The sequence below is a fragment of the Bidens hawaiensis genome, unplaced genomic scaffold, assembly GCF_021521415.1.
Source record: "Bidens hawaiensis isolate Kalapana, Puna unplaced genomic scaffold, B.hawaiensis_p1.1 tig00055163_1, whole genome shotgun sequence".
Lineage (NCBI taxonomy): Eukaryota > Viridiplantae > Streptophyta > Magnoliopsida > Asterales > Asteraceae > Bidens > Bidens hawaiensis.
Window position 1 is genome coordinate 4,310 of NW_027506324.1, and position 19,131 is coordinate 23,440.

Consider the following 19,131-nt stretch of genomic DNA (forward strand, 5'->3'; position numbering starts at 1 on the left):
CACGTGTCAACACGTGGCAGAAGATGTCTTAGAAAATGACACGTGTACGCCACGTGTCAACAAGTGGCAGAGGGTGTTTAAGAAAGTGACACGTGTCCGCCACGTGGCGACACGTGGCACTCTCTGAGTAACACGTGTTATCACGATACGCGATGACCAAAAGAAAAGTTCCATCGCGTATCGCGATGGGACCATATTTCAGCTATAAATAGGAAGCCTCATGGCTCATTTCATTCACACCACTCCACTCTCTCTCTAGAAATACTTTCTCTTTCTAGAATTATTCTCTCTCTCCCTCGATTTCTGTGCCGCCAACCCGACAATCATCACCTCGTAATCCGCACCATATACCGACGGCACCTCGAAGTTCGTGCCGACAATCTCGACGACCGGCGCACCTCGTTTTGCGTGCTGACCTCGTAAATCGTGCCGACCCGAGACGACCCGACGTTCCGCCTCGAAGTAAGTGCACGACCCGTCGACCTCGTAACGTGTGAAGCTCTGGCACACAGTGTAAAAAAAAGATAAAAAAAAATCCCGACCCATTAAGCATATATTCAATCAATTCCTCACACACTTGTTACTTGTACTTACTGCCATCGTTCATCAATGGCGTCAATCGCCGTTCCTTCACCCAGATCACCGGCTTTGTGTGCGTTTCAGCGAAGCCGACGGAACACGAAGCACGGCCAGAACTCGGTTGCTCATTTCTGGTGGGGTTTGAAGTCCAACACTGCTGGAACCACACCTTCTCTAGGGTTTAAGGTCCCTTTAATTATTGTTACATACTTACATATTATATATATATATATATATCTGCTAGGGTTTTTGATTTCATATCACAACCTGTTAGGTTAAGTTACTGTTATTTCGTTATCTGTAGGGGTATGTTTGGTTGAAAGGAATGGAATGGGAGAAGGAATGAATGGATCATTACCATTCTTTTGTCTTGTTTGGTTAACATATGGGAATGAAATGAATAATTAATTTATGTTGTTTGGTATCCGAAAATTTTTTTATGAATGAAATAGAAATAATAAAAATATTTCTATCTCAAAATATATATATTTTTACAAAAAAAAAAAAAAAAAAAAAAAAAACCTGGAATGGTGACGGTGGTGGTAGCTCTGGAGATGAAAATGGTGGTGGCGGTGGCGACGGTGGTGGTGGCGGCGGTGGCGACGGTGGTGGTGGTGGCGGTCAGGCCACGGGTTTGGTGGCGGTCATGACGGTGGTAGGGTGGTGATGACAGTGGTGGTGGCCAGGCAGTGATAATGGTGGTGGCGGTTATGGTCGGGTGGCGACGGTGACAATGGTTGCCGTGGTTATGGCGACGATGGTGGCGGTGGTAGCTTTTGGTTGTAAGGTAGTGGTGGTGGTGATGGCGACGGTGGCGGTCAGGTGGTGGTGGCGGCGACGGTGGTGGCGACGGTGGCGGTGGTGGTCAGATGATGGTGGTGGCTATGGTAGTGGTGGTGGTGGTGGCGGTGGTTGTTAGATGATGGTGTTGTTGAGAAAGTAGGTTGAAGGAGGAATGGAATGAAAAAAAAGAAGGGGGGTGGGAAGGAATGGTTTTGATGGAATGGGATTCCATGTGTAATGGATGATTTCATTCCATTGTGCAACCAAACACCTTTTATTTCATTCCCACGTAACGAATCATTCCATTCCGCATGTCATTACTGCATAACAAACGCTACCTAGGTATCTAAGAAGTATGAGAACAATGGTATGGCAATGTCTGCTCACCTTAAAAAGGTTGTCATTGTTATTATTATTATTATTATTATTATTCAGGGTTGTAAACGAACTGAACATTCGGCTGGAAGTTCGTTTACATTTGCTTATTTAATAAACGAACGAACATGAATATAAGCCATGTTCGTGCAATTGTGTTCAAGAATGTTCGATAAGGTGTTTGTTAACGTTCGTCTATGTTCACTAATGTTTGTTTCTTTATGTTTCTTCATTAAAGGTTTTTTTTATATTTTTTAATGACTTTTCTAATCTTATCATATATATTTAAGCAAAGTTTTATATATATATATATATATATATATATAGGAAAATTGGATTTTAATAATCCCAACTTAATGCAGTTTGCCGATAATAATCCCAACTTTGAAAATAACTGTCACTGGTCTCAACTTTTACACTATTTGTTTTCATTGAACCTTCGTTAAAAATATTGAACAAAATTGAACGACGTTAATTTTTTTTTCAAATTTCAAATTGACGTTTTAGGGCTTTTGATCGGAATGAGAATACGAATCGATTGATGTAATACTTAACTTGAAATTGCGCTTCAAACAACTTGATTTTTGTTAATTAAATGTTTAAACACCGGAATTGAAGCATCCTTTAGTCGTTTGGACCACCTTTTGGAGGTAAGTTTTACATCAATCGACTCGTATCCTCATTACGATCAAAAGCCCTAAAATATCAGTTTGAAATTTGAAAAAAACTTAACGTCGTTAAGTTATTTTTAATGGAGGTCCAATGAAAACAAATAGTGTGAAAGTTGGGACTATTTTCAAAGTTGAGATTATTATCGGCCAACTGCATTAAGATGGGATTATTAAAATCCAATTTGCCTAAGTATTATGTCGCTAGTATGTATGTAAATTAACATATGAATATGAGCGTTATAAAAACACCGACAGAAACTTAGTAGCCGGGCCAAGCCGTTGACACTAACCATTTTTCCGTTAGCAAAACAAAATAAAACATTGGTTATAATTATGTTCGTGAACCGTTCATGTACAAGTTCATTTCATTAATGAACAAGGACAAGAAATTTCGGCCGGTTAGGTGTTCATGAACCATTCATTTGTCCGATAAAGCTTAACGGACGAACATGAACAAAGATTTGTCCGGTTTGATTCGGTTCGTTTACAGCCCTGTTCTCACTTATTGCACACCGGATGTGCTCTAAGTCTCGTACTTATTTTAATGTTGCTTTTAGAAGTCAAATTCTTCACCGTTTCTGAGAAGCCAGTGGAATCAACTTCACCAGAAATCCTAATTCCCGATGATGCATCAGTTTCTGCATTGATGAATCAAGTTTCAGAGCTTGTTTGGTATTATGAGTCAAGTCTTTTACATACAAAACCATTAACTTCATCAGAAACGATTAATAGTTTGTATTTCAGGCTTGTGGACTCTACCGATATTGTGGAGCTGGAGCTAAAGCAATCAGGATGTGAAGTTGTTATAAGGAAGAAGGAAGCTTTACCATTACCACCAGCAGCAGCGTCTCCTATGGTTATGATGCAATCTCCGCAGCCCCAGGCTGTGTTTCAATCACAACCACTCCTTCTGCACCAGCAACTCCTGCGAAGCTAAAGTTGTCTCATCCTCCGTTAAAAAGCCCAATGGCTGGAACCTTCTATCGTTCTCCTGCACCAGCAGCACCCCCCTTTGTGAAGGTTGTAATTTTAATGTATATTATATGTCTTTTGTTGTCACTTTAATGTAATCTATGTTTTCCAGGTTGGAGACAAGGTTAAAAAAGGTCAGGTTGTGTGCATTATTGAGGCAATGAAGTTGATGAATGAGATTGAGGTAATTCTTTTCACATTTCTGGCTCGATATTCATTTACGTCACACTCTGTAACATGTTGGAGTTTGTTTGGAACTTATAACAGCGTAGATTATTCTTGACCTCTGTTATTTTGTTAGGCTGATCAATCTGGAACGATTGTTGACATTCTTGCTGAGGATGGAAAACCTGTTAGTCTCGATATGGTATGTCTCTCTCACTCGCTCACACACACAAAGTCGAGAAAAAAATGTACACATTTAGGGTTCAAAGTGGCAAGATGGTGGGTTGGGTAACGGACTAACAGGTCAAACTAAGCATTTTTTGCGATTTTTTATGAATAATCAATGCACTACTTATGATTACAAAACAATGTATGTGAATGATTTAGGAGGTTTAGAGCATCAAAAATGAACTATGGGTGTTTTAACTTGTTCTCCTTTTAGCCAATTTTGATTTGATTTGGTTGAGATGATACACAACGAAATTCAATCCATTCATAAGTAAACAGTTTAAAACTGCATCTTTTTTCTTGTTAATGTGACTAAGAACATGACGGTTGACTGCAGCCTCTACTTGTTATCGAGCCATGATGGAAGGACCAACAAGCTTAGGCTGTTACTTTTGTTTCGTGTCACGTGACACGTTTTTGTGTGCCTCATGTAAGAAAGCACTACTGACCATTATTAGTGAGGACAATCTATCAGCCATCTGATCTTGTAACTAGTTTTTTAGGTTATAAATAGGTAGTAGAAATTAGAAAAGATTGTAGCATCTTGGTTATGGTGGGTAAACTTGGTATCCTCTATTAACTCAGTTGTATTCCAACGGAATGAAAAATCGATTATCTTTTGGTTGGTTACTATGGTATCAAAGCAATTCACATTGCATACACGAGTCGATGTTGACAGACCTGAAGGTCTGCTCGCAAAAGAGTTTCAAACTTCACCCCAGCTCGTTTCATAGAATTTAGTTATTTTTATCAATTATTATGTAGAAATATTTATTATATAATCTGAAATCGAAATTTGTCCGTTTTTGAAATACGAACAATTGGAATCTACTGGAAGAGCTTAAATTTTTTATGTATTTGATTGACAAAAGAATCATGAAGGAATTGAAATCTACCACTGCTGCCATGGTGCCACTACCTACTAATTGTCGTCTAACCTCCACCGCTTATAGGTTGCCTCTACCTGCACACACCACCACTTATGGGCCTCCTTTGTCGGCATCGCCAGTTGTTCCATCATTGTCACGATCATAGCTACCACCAACACCGTCATTGCCACCGTTACCGGAATGGCAAATTCATTCTAATTCCAATTTCATTCATTATTCAAACATGTTAACTTTAAAAATAAGAATTCAATTTCCAATATAGTAAATATTCTATGTAGCTCACATGCCTACTCTATTCCACTTAGCTTTTTTTTTTATTCTCTGTATAGAAATAGCAATGAGACGGGCTTGAAACAATTATTTACAATCTCACTCTCGTACTCGACTATAAAACTCATCCTACCTAATACTCGTTGGGTATCTGCATTCCATGTTCAGTCATTCAAAACTATATTTACAATGCTAAAATTAAAAAAAAAAATTGAAAATAAAACTACATGTTTTAGTATCAAAAGCAGGAAGGTTATAATTAGTTGAATATTTAAAAGGCAAATTGGATTTTAATAAACCAACATTTTTGCAATTGATCGATAATAATTTCACATTGGAAAAAAACTGTCACCGGTCCTAACTTTCACACTAATTATTTTAATTGGACCTCCGTTAAAAAAAAACTTAACGCGGTTAAGTTTTTTTCCAAATTTCGAAATGATATTTTATGATTTTTGATCGAAATGAGGATACGAATCGATTGCTGTAAAATTTACCTCAAAACGGTGCTTCCATTTGGGCAATTAAACTTTCAATTAGCAAAAATCAAGTCATTTGAAGCACCGTTTCAAGATAAGTCTTACATCAATTACCAAACGCCCTAAATATGCTATAAAATCCCTTTGAAAAATATACAGTAAATATTAAGAAAACAGAATTACAAATTTTGTCCTTTAAAAAAAGCCAAATTACGGTTCGTGTCCTTTTTTTAGTTTCTTTGCAGGCGGTGTACTTTAAACATTTTTTTTTCTACACGTTATGTCATTTACGCTAACTGAGTTGGAAAAACCCAGTTAAATACCCTCACGTGAGGCGCATGTATTTTTGTCATTTCGTCTATACATAATAAAAAAATATAAAACTCTTTCTCTCTCTCATATCAGACTCTACTCTCTCTCCCTGCTTCTCTTTCTTTCTTAATCACCCACCACCACCACCAACTCACTACCACCAGCCACCCCCACACCTGCCCCCATCCAACCTCCAGCAACCACTACCGGCGAGCCGGAGATCATGATTTTCCGGCGAGCACAAAGCAGATCTGAAACCACCATTCCACCACCGTCCACCCAATCTCCGTCCTCTAACAACACACCCCCACCTCCTACTTACCATCAGCCACCATCACCCCCACCTGCCGCCACCGCCAGGCCCACTGGTTCATCACCACACTTACCAACATCCTCATCCCCAATTCTAAACCCTACACCCACCGTCACATGTTATCATGTGGCTGCACTGCCGTCTTCGGTTTCCTTTATCGCCGGAACCCTATATCCACTCTCAAGACGGTAAGTGGGATTCCGACGAGTTGGAGTTCGCCGGAGTTGGTTATTAAAAGGGATGATGATGCGTTGACTGGTCACTCAGCGTTGACTGACCAGATAGTAGTTGTGGGTTTGGTGGGTATGGTGAGGTTGAAGTAGTAGAAGGAGAAGATGAAGTGGTTGCCGGAATTTGGTGACGGTAAGAAGCCGGCGGCGAAGATGGAGTTGTTGGATTTTATGAACTGGGTATCAATTGGTTTTGAGTTTTGTTGCTGTTTTGAGATTAATTTTGTGCTTGTTTGTTTGTAGAAGAACAATTGTTTGGACTAATCGTTTCTGGGTTTTTTGATTTTATGAAATGGGTATTTGATTGTTTTGAATTTTTTTTGCTGTTTTGAGATTTATTTTGTGTTAATTTTGTGCTTGTTTGTGGTGGTGGTGGGTTGAATGAAATCTGTAACGAGGTGGCCGGAATTTATGGTGATGGTGGTGGCTTAGAGAGAAAGAAGAGAGAAAGAAGGGGAATGTATTATATATATTTTCTTTTCTTTTTTTAAATTTAAGGATACATTAAAATTACAATTATGCTCATCACATGTCTGGCACATGTCATATTTAACTGAGTTTTTCTAACCCAGTTAGCGTAAAGGACATAACGTGTAGAAAAAAAAAGTTTAAAGTACACTGGCTGCAAAGAAACTAGAAAAAGAACACGAACCCGTCATTTAGTTTCTTTTTTAAGGGCAAAATTTGTCTATTAAGAATAATATTATTGTCTTCACGTAAATCCCTTTGTTCCTGTTACCAAATTCCACAAATCCAAGAGTTAAAATGGAGTCAAGAGCTTCTTTGCAACCTTCAATTGAAGCAACCCACCAAACCCTTACACCAAAACCTTCACCATCTTCACTAAACCACCGGCTATGGAGACCTGCAGCACAAAGAAACATGAAGAACCAATGGTCCAAACTCAATTCACTACGACAACAATGGACCTCTTCATCTTCAACCGCCAGATCACACGCCACTTCACTCGTCAATGCGTTTCTTTCTCAGAGGCATTTTATCAAACACCTTCTCTGCATCTTCTCTTACTATAATAATAATAATAATATTGTGTCACCATAGTTGATTCTTATATCTTTATCATGCAAATTCATTAACTTTAACCCTAATTGGGCTTTGTTACTAGCCACTTCACTTGTTTATGAATTTATGTGAGTCTTTCTCAGAGGCATTTTATCAAACACTTTGTGGGCAACTTTTGTTGATACACGTTTGTGACACCAAAGTGAATATGAGTGTGAATTAAATAATTAATAACACGATACCAACCTGACACAGAATTCGTGGGTTTGGGTCAGTTTTGGGTTGAACCCGCCAACTTGTTTAGCTAAACGGGTCAGGTTCGGGTCAACTCGATGGCTTCACGGGTTGATCTGGAAAGAAAAAGGTAGCACCGAAGAAAGGAAAGAGCGAGATGGTGGTTTTTGTTGAATTTCTCTATCAATTCCATTACCTTATCCTTAGCCATGAGGAACCTATCTATTTGTTTTTAAGGTATTTTCTGTACTATATTAAATTGGTTGGGTATTTCATGTCAAAAATTAAAAACTGAAAAGAAAATCAGTATAAGATTTTATAATTGAAGTGTAATTGTTTCATATAAATTTGCAACTTTTGTTGCAAAAAATGTAAATTTAAAGTATGTGAAAACTTTTAAAAATAAAAAAATTAAAAAAATTTGGGCCAAACGGGTCATGTTCGTGTCAACCCGCGAATATGCGAGATTGTGAGTCATGTTCAGGTTCACATGTCTTACACGATATTGGGGTTTGGGTCGTCTTCGGGTTGGACCCGCCAACCTGTGAACATGACCCATATAACACCCATAGAAGTGAATTCTTATACTTTTACGTGCAAATTTATAAACTATACATCTATTTACGATGCTGGCTATATTGGGCTTTTGTAGTTTCAATATGGTGTGTATCTCAGTTTTGGCGGCTTCTTTGGTTTGGTTCAGGTTCATGAAAGATATGGAATTGGGTGTTTTGAGTGACATGCCTGATATTCAGAAGAAAGCTTGCTGGAAGTTATTGAAGCAACAGGTGATAGATCGAATTTTAACATGTTGGTTTCAGTTTTGTTTATTGTTATTTGTGTAATCATAGGCCAATTATGAATGAATGCTTCTTTGGTTTTGATTCCTAATTATCAAGTTTCATGATGCCAATTGCCAAATACTAGCTATTATGAGTATTAGTAACATATAGTTTGTGTTTAATATTGTAGGTTGTTCATCGTGATAATCTTTTGTCTTCATACAAGGAAATGGTGCACCTACTTTCATAAACAGTGGCTATATTAGAGTACAGTTTACCTTCTGTAGGGAAGTTTTAAAGAGCATTATGATATCATGATTTACAGGTGGCTACATTAGTCAACATGGTCAACACGAATACATCCCTAAGATGTTTCCTTAACAGGGAGACCAATAGCCCGCTCATACAATTCTCTAACAGTACCAGTGACACAAATGACAACGGTGATGGTGGAGGGATACCCGTCTTTATATTTTCGTCTATATCAAATTTTGGTAATTTAAAATCTTTTGTAATTACCACTCTACTTATATTCTCATCAAGCGTCTGTATTTTCTTAACATTATCTATGCAATGTTGCTAGAGAAATTAGCTTGGGAACTGGTTGAGATGTTCAAATTGGAACTAAATCTAAAGGTAACATCTTGAATTTCTTTGAACCATAAAAAGGCAAGTTAAATATACATTTATTAACAATATGGGTAATATGATATAATGTGCAGCGCTTGCTTGTGATAGAATTTCTCTCACTTAGAAGTAAAGAAGATTCAGTCATTGAAAGATTGTGTTGGTCAGATGAAATTTATCAAGGGGAGTTTGATGATTTAAGTAGATGCAACTTGGATTCTAGAGAAGCTTCTGAATCTGTCCCTACAAAGTTGAATGGTTTCATGCCTGAAAATGTTAATATTAAGCAACTTGACTCTGATGTTTTACAGATATATGACTCAAAAGCTTAAGTAGTTATACAATGCTATACAACCCTGTAACCTACAAACAATACATCTGAATTTATTAAGATGAATATTGCAATAATAAGTTATTCTGTTTTCCTATGGTAATTGGATGTCAATACCGATTCAGTCTGAAGAAGTGTGTAGGGATATTATGCAATAGTTCTCTCTTTCAAATTTGCAAGAACGTGCATTTAGATGTTTTCTAATTTAACCTAAAATACATTTGCACGATTTGATCATATGAATTTGCTGTTTTGCAGATTTATCTAACAGCCTGGCTGACAGATGTATATAGACAAGCAGAGGTACTGAGAATTAATATATATTTATATGTGAAGCATGAAACTATTTTGATGATTAATATATAAAAAACATACTTGTTTGACTACCATATGAGTTTTACATTATGTTCCAATTGTTTTTTTATGGCAAAGTGTCTCACTTTGTAGTCTAAAACTCGCATTTTGATCATATGTGTTCTTAAATGAAACATCAAATTTGATAAGATTGAATGATCTTTGGCCCAAAAGTAATGAAAATTGGTATTGTTTTGATGAACATATGAACAGGGTGGAAGATATATTTTCTGAAGTGGGAGAAGAAATGCATGTTAAGTTTGCTTCTTGAAGTTCAAAAGTTGGTGGCCAGTCAATATGCAATGTTGAAGAGATGTCTTACAAAGGTTTCCTGAAACTTGAGATTTTTAGTATTTTTTTGATGCATTTTGCATATTGCTTTTGCAGCTGTATGTATAGTTTGGATTAAAAATTGTACTTCATTTTATAACATTAAAAATGAGCTGAATGGGATTGAAACTTGCTTTGGTTTTAAATTGTTTTAAATTTAGAAAAGGAAAATCTTTCTTGAAAATACCATGACTGTCTTATTTTGACTTGATTATTAACCTCAAACCAAAAGAAAAAAACAAATCCAGGCGGTGGCGTTTACGCCCGGCCCCTGGTTTTCCCTGGGAGTTCTTGGCTCCCCAAATCCATGTGCTCTTAACTTCAATACATAATATGATTATGCCAATAAAAAGCATCTCGCGTCTCGTTTTTTCTCCCATTATATCCTTAATAAAGCATTACAATTAACTGTTTATGCAATTCCCTATAAACACGCTTAAGGGATCTCTGATAAATATATTGCAGCAGCAGGCAGATAACAATGAATATCCCATCCATCAAAATACATATTTGATCCATTAGAACTACTCATGGAGATATTTAAAGTCAACATTTTTATCTACTTATAAATAGAATCTTGCTAACTAATTGGCTAACCTTTTCAGTTTCCACATTTACCCCCCCAAACAAAATTCCAACTTCACCTTCTATTTCTCAACCTAAAGCCAAAAGATCATCACCACCTTCATCATTAACTTCCAACCTATATTATAATTACCATCTTACCCTCCTGCTTTTTTTAACAAAAGGCGGGCCCCACGGTGCACGTTAGCAGCTGTCTTGGGTGCAGCAAAACCGACAGGCGACTGGAGTAACTGGAGATTCTTTATAGTGATAGACCATTGTACCCTGTCAGGAAGATTCTTGGGCAATTGGACTGCAATAACATATCGTTGAGGGAACGTTTTTGGTGCATTTGTGACTGTTTCAGATGATGAAGCTTCACCCTCGGTTTGCCCCCTTCCATGATATCTAGCAAATCGGTTGATGATTGAAAATCTCTCTAAATCTTGACATTCCACTCTCAAATCCAAGATCGATGCTCTCTCATCCAGCCTGTCATATTAACATGATCAATAAACCAAATTTCATAAATAACTGCCATAAGAACATAACCAAAGTTGGCCCACTCATTTAGCCACTTATACAACATCTTATAATCTCTATATAAGCTGGGCGTATGAACATATACGTTCGGTATAATACGAACATCAACGTTCGGAATAACAGGCTTGTAACCAAAAAAATATTTTATCTGATACCAGCGAAGCATCTAAAAGACTCAACAGTTAAAACTTGTGTTTTAACTTTTAAAATCCCCGTATGAATTAATTTCATATATACCCAACTACCCAAGTACCCAACCCAAATTAAAAATATCATATATACCCAACTTTAATGAATTTTTACTTAATGACCATTCTACCCTTTTCCATTATATTTGTTTAAACCATAATATTTATTTGGATTTTGATCGACATGACATCAACAATAAGCAAAATGGCATATGTAAAAAAATAAATTTTAGAAAAAATAGGTAATAAAAAACATTGAAATTCCAGATGGGCATAGTCATTTATTAAATTATTTGCAATGAATAGGGTATATTTGATATTCCACCTACTTTGCATGGGTATATAAAAAAATTTTCTACGTTTGTAGGGGTATAAATGAAATTGCCCCTTTATAAACTGCTATGTCATAAAGTTATATATTTAATATTTTTTTTACACGCCAGAAAGAGTTACCTTGAGAATTCAATTTCTCGCAATTTTGCTTTACTCATGCAGTCTTCAACAGCTTTCGAATGACGTTTATCATCAATTATCTCAGATTCTCTGCTTTTATCGCTGCATTTAAACGAAATAATTATATATATGACACTATGACATAACAGTTTATAATATTCACACGCGTAGAATGAACTATTCTTACACATTTGGTTCGCTATGAGAAACACAAGATACTAGATTGCATGCATCTCCCAGTGCCAGTCTTGAAGCATAAAAAGCCACACTTTCATAGTTTGAAGCAGCATCTGTTGAAAGTAGAGTGAACGGGGGAGGAGGAAACAGTTGCTGCATTAACTGTGTAGACAAGATAATACGTCTCTTTGGTCTCGGTACGTCTTCAATTATTATTCCATCATCAGACACCTGTCACCACCGTAATTCTTATTAGAAACCACTAAAAACAACATTCGAAGAAAAAAATAAATGAAGACGTGAGAAATCCTGCCTTTTCCATCAACCGTCTGGTTGCTTGACACCATTCCATCGAAGCAGCGCTGCAGGTTAAAAAAATAAACATCATGTTAACAAAACAATCTTGAAAGATAAGGTACAATCTTTTAACTGTTTTACAGTGTTTAAAAACACACCAGATGTGTTGAACATTTTAGAACTTCCAGATACTTCATTGATCCAAGAACGAATATCATGTCTAGACCACTTGCGTTTCTTTGGTCTCACTGCAACCACATTTTGAACATTGATGCCTGTATTCAGTGGCGGGGTGGTCAACTGTTGGTCAACCACCACAGATGATGGAACCAAGGGGGTTTTCCAGAAACCACCGCTTTGATTATTAGCAGCTGCAACGATTGCTTGCGGCTCCTTTGCATCATGTGTTGTCTCCAAACTACCAGAAACTTTAAACGGCTTCTCGACAGTCCTTATAGCATCAGATCTTTGTGATACCATTTGACCACCTTTAAATGTTCCATATTGGTCAAACCATGACAGGGCCATTTGAGGGCTTATGTGAGAGTTCACAAGTTTAGCAGAAGTCGACCCGATCTGGTTCTGATCAGATGCAAGTGCGTCTTTTGAAGGTGGATTAGCAGGTAGAGAAGCTAAACCCCGGTCAACATTATCTGTTGGCCCGGTTACTTGCTGACCATGCAATATGTTATCTGAATCTTTTAATCTCTTCATTAACCTGTTATTTGGATCATCATCTGCATGTTTATAAGCCTTCATTTGGTTCATTAACGAAATTTGTTGATGGAAATTATTTGGTTTAAGAGATCGCCCAAACGCTTCTAGATCTTTCTGAGATGCAGTATTAACAGAATCATTGCCTGCTCTCGGCCCATTCATCATTTGACCTTGGTCAACCTTTTCAGTTGACTGCTCTCCCTGTTCACTCGAAGAACTCTTATTCCCTTTCTTTTCTGCTTCTTGTTCCTCTAGATTCTGCTTACCTAAAGAATTTGATTCCACAATACTTAGTTGACTTTTCTGAGCTTGAGTTGCTGCAAAAAGCTGTTGACTTTGGAGATTTGACCATGCATTAGGCATCATTTTTGGAAAGCCGCCTTGTTGAGGAACACCGGGAATAGCATGAGTGTGAGAAACAGGTAACTTTTCCCCTACTTGCATTCTTTCATCAGCTTGCCTGATTTGAGTCACATGACCATTGAAAGCTACATTACCAGCCGTTGGATGGTTTTGAAGCTGATTTCTTACATTAGAGAAATCAGTACCACCTAAAGCAGCAGATAAGTTTGTCATCATCTTATGTCCTCCAGTTTGACTTTCACTTTGACCCGATATACTCATTCTATTATTCTTAAAGGCGTCCTGGAAAGGAGGAAAAGGAGACGGAGACGGCTCAGCATGACCCTTGCCCCTTGAATTAGCAGAAGGCTGAGATTGACTCGTATGTTTGACCGCCTGCATAGTCATCGGTAACCGCTGTGAAGGTGGGCCCAGCTGTAAACCAATACCCTGAGAATTGGACGACTGACTTTTTTGATGACCACCAAAAGATCCGTCAGAATTTTCAGGTTCAGGATTCTCAGATGACAAATTACGTTCCGAGGAATTTAAACGTCTTGCAATTCCACCAACCTTTGACTGGTCCACCTTGTGAAGAAGCTCCAGCATATTTTGACTTTGACTGAAGTCAACAAAAATCAACAAGTTGAAAAATAAGCGGTCATACTTTCTTTTACATAAAAGATATGAAATATTCATCAGAATTATAATAATACCTCGGTTGAGATGCCCTATCATGGGGAGCAAAAATATTAGACACGTGACCAGGAATCATCCCCTTGAAACGCATATCATCGGATCCTTTTAGCCGGGCACCTTCAACCTCAGGCACAAATCCCTGAAAAAGAGAAGTGGTCAAACGGATTGACAGTCTCACATTAAACACATTACTAATTATAAAAAGTAACCAACCTGTCTCCCATGATCTTGACCTCCTAACCCTCGAGAATGCTGCAAAGGCACAGACTTTGTATCGGTACCTTGTCTTGTTCCATAAGGCACTGCAACATCTTCATCCAGGTTTCCCATTGGATGATACTGAAACTTCCGTGGGCCTGAGCCTGGGCCCAGGCCCGGGCCCAGCATCTTCCGACCAGCCTGATTAGATAAACTCTGTTTTGTTCCACCCAATGATCTTGAGTCACCAGCATCAGATGAAAAGTGTTCCCGTTGACCAACTGTATTAGGATGGTGAGATGAACTGGACCTGAAACTGTCATTCGAGTTCTCTTTTCTACTGCTATTTAGATCCTCTTTATCTGAGCTATTAAATGATGATTCCGACATCTGTGGGCCCTTGTTACGCTGCTGTGAAATCTCTGAATTCTCACTCCCTTTAGATTTCACCGAGGAATCAACATGTTTCCAGTAATTAATATTATGATTGTTTGGAGGGAATTGGTTACCACCCTGCTGCAAGTTGCTTGAATTCGGTATACCAGCAACGTTTACTCTCTTCCAATCATTATTCTGAGATTGCTGTAATGAATTATTATCATTATCATTCATGTTGAATCCAGTGTTCACAAACGGTGGAACGGGCTCATTTGCATTGAGTTGATTTCTTTTATTATTCGGTTGGCTTATTCCATGTTGCTGAGGTGCCCGATGACCTGACACTGGACTTTCATATACACGGTTTTCTTCAATGTTTGCCTTTTGTAGACCTCCACGGTGCAACCAATTGCTTGAACCTGTTTGTGTTTGATGTTTGCTAGTGTCTTCATAAGGGTGATTGCCAGGTGGCAGCACAGGGTTCTGAAAGTTAAGATCGGGCCATTCTTCTTGTACGCCTACACCACCACCACCGACAGCGCCACCGTCACCACTAGTAGTTTCCGCCACTGCAGATTGCATAAGAGCACTCCAACTACCACTCTGCATAGAAGGCAAACCACTTGCAAATTCATTATCATCCAACAAACTAGACATTCCTCCACTCATGTCTGCTTTCCATATGTTATCATCTGAACCAAATAAGAATTTCTGCTCCTCGGGATCTAAAGACGCAGCATCCGTTGCTGAGTTATCCTGCGCCATCTCTACAGGGGATTCCTGCACAGACGAACTTTGCAGGCCCGTTTGTTGCGGAATGTGTTCCATCTTCATCCCACTGTTTGACCCTTGACCAAATGTGTTCCCAAACAGACCTTTACTGGAGACCATACTCTGTTCTGGAATTACAGAATAACTGTTACCAGGAAACAAATTATTATTTGGAAGCTGATTTATTGGCCCTCTTGAGTTAGAAACCGGAACCCCGTATAGTGACGGTTCACCCTGCTGCTGAACAAACCCCATGGACCGCTGCGGCTGACCCTGCTCAGCACGGTGCAACCAGTTCGGGTTAGCTGCTGCAGGCTCAGTCCAACCATAACCAGATGAATCAGAATTTGGAGTGCCATTAACAAACCCATGCGAATGGCTTCCAGATGCCTGTTGTCTAGAAAATTGAGAAGATTGATTTATTGAGTTTTGTTGCCTTTGAAGTTCTTGCATTTTTCTAAGCATAAGCTGCTGTTGAAGTTGCTGTATGTCACCAAATCCTGACTGCTGTTGTTGTAGCAAACCGGGATATTGATTATTAGTCTGATGCTGGCCACCAAAAAGATCAAAACTGTTATGGGCTTCAGAACCCTCGGGTCGAAACGGATTCTTTGGAGGTTGTTCGGGAACAGCTTCTTGTTGGGCCTCAAAGAACGGAAAACCCCTTTGGTTCACATTATTTTGACTGTATTCTGTATCAATTCCCATAAAATTTGCTTCGTCTGGCCTTGTTTGAAAATTTTGGCGTCCATACATGTAGCTATTTGAGCTCGGTGGTTCATGGTGAGACTGAGACAGATTTCTTGCAAACTCAGGCTTTGCATTTGCATGCGTATTATTGAAAACATGTGGGTCCGGAACACGTTGGCCCGCGTGTCCTCTCTCAGTTTCTGCTTATGCACAAAAAGTGAGAACAAAACGTGTCAAAGCTCGTTAATACAAATATACAAAACCATAATACGAATCAAGAGCCAATTGTGTTACCTGATTGCTGTGAATTTGACACGCCAAACTGTTTCTGATAACCACCCCACAAATTGTCATTTATAGGCAAATTTCCATCCTGTGATCGCAGGCCCTGAGGCAAGTTTTCTTGGGCGAAAAAATTGTGAACCCTATCGCCAACTCCGTTGCCAGGCATTAATGATGTAGGCCCCACAATTTGAGGCTAAAACTAAAGAGTTCTCACTTTCTTGTAGATTTACCTTCAAAAAATGTATGTAGTTTCTGCATATATATAGTATAATCTGGTATCACACTTCCATTAAGCTAACACAGCTTGTGAAAATCCTGATTATGAAAAATAATCATTCAAATATGAAGTGGTTGTCAATAAGAATCACACTTCGGTAAAATAATGAATAGCGTGAAAAAGTACAGAAATGCAAAACATAAAAAGTAAATATTATAGTGGCTTATAAGTAAAAAGTGTAGTTACACTAATCACAAGAAATTACCCTGTCTCATTAGTCACTTGTTATGTTTTAACAACTGTCATCGATAAATCTTTTTATCTGTCTAGCTATCAACTACTAGTCTATTAATAAGTTTTGTATAATATTTCACAGGAACCGACAAAAATCGCAAAACTAAGGTAAGAAATATAGAATAAAATATAACCATATAACATGATTCACTGATATAAGTGTGTTTGCCAAAGCAACAGTAAGAAAAAATCTACACAGAAATATATAAAAACAGCACAAATAAAAAAAATATCTAGAATACATATATAAGCCATATAGAAGGATGTTTGCCAAAGCAACAAAAAAAAAGCTACAGAGAAACCTAAACAATCGCATTAAGGTATGACCTTGATGGCTCAAATTCCTCAATCCTGCGCACTAAATTAATATTTAACAAAAACACCAAATTGAAAATCATATTCAACATGTAAAACTCAAACTAATTTAGAAGAATTGGCAACATTTTGTGACAAACTTACCAAGAATACAGGTGCAGAAACACAGATGATTATTTGGTAACATTACAAACTGCAGTTATGAATCATCTTTTGTTAACCTTAGATGACTCCTAACATCACTATATAGGTTAACTAAATTGCAAACCCTAATTTTTCAATAAAAGATCACTATTCACTAAGACCACCCACTATGGGGCGCCTTTGATGGCTAAAATGGGCGCCCTTGGGCGTGGAACACCACCAAGGGGCGCCCTTGGTGGTGGGGCGCGGAGCCAAGGGTCGTCCCAACGACCAGCGCCTTTGTGGTGTGAAGGTGGGCCCCCTCTCAACAGCTCTCTCCATCTCTCACACACACACATACATACATATGCATATATATATATAAATGGGCGCCCTTGGGGCATTAAACCATAGCGGGGCATTATTGGTTGGGGCTTCGATGCCCCAGGTGCTTACGTGGCACTGTGGAGGGGCTTCGATGCCCCACACCATAGAGGATAGTCTAATAATGAAGAAGCTAATTAAGCATCAGTAAAGATTAATACAAAACTCAAAAACTTCAAAATCAACACTTTAACGCATTTAATCAGAAATGAAAAGCTTAGCTCTTAATTCAAAACCAGTAGATTTTAAAATTTAAAAGAAACCAAAATACCAAGTAATCAAAGCATCATAATCACCATAAACACACATTGCATCAACAGAAACCAACAACAACCCTTCAAACCCCTAAATTTCTTACCGAAACACAAAATCACAAAAAACAAGCATCAAGATCACGTTTTTACACCGAAATTGCACACAAATCAATGATTCAATCGATCAAAAAGCTAATAACAAACACAACTGCAAAAGCAATTCCTTCGAAAAGTGAAATACAACTGATTATTCCCTATCCTTCATCTTCTACAGTTATAAATCATCTTTTGTAGACCTTAGATGACTCCTATCAACACTATAAGTTAATAAAAAATACTCAAAAACAACCTTATACCACAAAGGGTAGCCCATATACACACCTCAGTTTTCACACACATTGCCTCACCAGAACCCCTAAATTTCACAAGAAGACACAAAATCCACACAAACCATCATCAAGATCACATTTTTACACCAAAACACCACACAAATCAACAATCCATCCAATGAAAAAGGTGAAACAAAGGCCAACTGCAAAAGGGTATCCTTGAAAAAGTGAAAACAAAGGCGTTTGCTTTATGGGTCAAGAAAAAACTAGGGTTTTGAGGTGTGGGAACTTACTTGAGAGCATTGGACGTCGGAATCGGAGGTTTAATTAATTTAGGAATTAGGGTTTGAATCGGTGAGATGATGATGAATATGAAGATGAGAGATAAAGTGATCCAGCGAAATTTTCAACGAACTGTAGAAGAAGGTTAGGTTCGGACCCGAAGCTGAGGTTTGAAGTTGTACGAGCCAGGAGGGTTGGAGTGAAACAGACCTAACCCAAGATTGGATTTTATGTAATGTTAATGTAATGGAACCCAAACGGAATGATGTATGTACTAAAGAGTAAAGAATACATATATTTTTTATTTTTTTATATATGAATGTAAATAAAAAGGTTAATTTGTTTCGTACTAAAGGTTTCGTTTGGTATATGGTAATGGAATGGGTGATTGAATGTAACGGACAAAGAATAAAATTGATCATTACTGTTTCATTGTTTAGTTTGATTATCTTATGAAAATGAAACATGTCATTATTTTTTGTTGATGGCTGGTGTTGGTGAAGGAGAGAATATGATGAAGAAAAAAAAACAGAGGGAGTGGGGAATAAGTTTAGGGTGTTTAGAGGGATTGATTCTATGCGTAATAGGTGATTTCATTTTAATTGGCCAACCAACCACCAATGTTCTTGATTCCCTCACAATAGTCCATTCTATCCCGTTTGTGATTCCTATATACTCGTGCT

The 19,131-nt window shown here is 38.0% G+C and overlaps 1 protein-coding gene, 1 long non-coding RNA gene and 2 pseudogenes across 4 annotated transcripts; 3 read left to right on the forward strand and 1 right to left on the reverse strand.

Annotated features, from left to right (window-relative positions):
* The first annotated feature begins 531 nt into the window (after positions 1 to 531).
* LOC143617505 (uncharacterized) lies at positions 532 to 2,986 on the forward strand. Its single transcript, XR_013150846.1, has 3 exons — positions 532 to 765; positions 1,705 to 1,758; positions 2,966 to 2,986. It is a non-coding gene; the product is annotated as an uncharacterized LOC143617505 (long non-coding RNA).
* Positions 2,987 to 3,054: 68 nt separating this feature from the next.
* Positions 3,055 to 4,447, forward strand: LOC143617504 (biotin carboxyl carrier protein of acetyl-CoA carboxylase 1, chloroplastic-like; annotated as a pseudogene). Its single transcript, XR_013150845.1, has 4 exons — positions 3,055 to 3,428; positions 3,493 to 3,564; positions 3,682 to 3,747; positions 4,111 to 4,447. The product of XR_013150845.1 is annotated as a biotin carboxyl carrier protein of acetyl-CoA carboxylase 1, chloroplastic-like (transcript).
* Positions 4,448 to 6,982: 2,535 nt separating this feature from the next.
* On the forward strand, positions 6,983 to 9,485 carry LOC143617510 (uncharacterized). The gene is made up of 6 exons (XM_077090043.1): positions 6,983 to 7,259; positions 8,228 to 8,312; positions 8,497 to 8,538; positions 8,632 to 8,800; positions 8,890 to 8,942; positions 9,029 to 9,485. The coding sequence occupies exons 1-6, from the start codon at positions 7,033 to 7,035 to the stop codon at positions 9,263 to 9,265; spliced, it is 813 nt and encodes a 270-aa protein (XP_076946158.1). The 5' UTR covers positions 6,983 to 7,032; the 3' UTR covers positions 9,266 to 9,485.
* Positions 9,486 to 10,344: 859 nt separating this feature from the next.
* LOC143617509 (uncharacterized) lies at positions 10,345 to 18,715 on the reverse strand (annotated as a pseudogene). The gene is made up of 9 exons (XR_013150847.1): positions 18,460 to 18,715; positions 16,260 to 16,565; positions 14,142 to 16,165; positions 13,946 to 14,067; positions 12,329 to 13,851; positions 12,187 to 12,235; positions 11,884 to 12,104; positions 11,697 to 11,798; positions 10,345 to 11,004 (listed from the first exon to the last, which is right to left on the reverse strand). The product of XR_013150847.1 is annotated as an uncharacterized LOC143617509 (transcript).
* Positions 18,716 to 19,131: the final 416 nt, after the last annotated feature.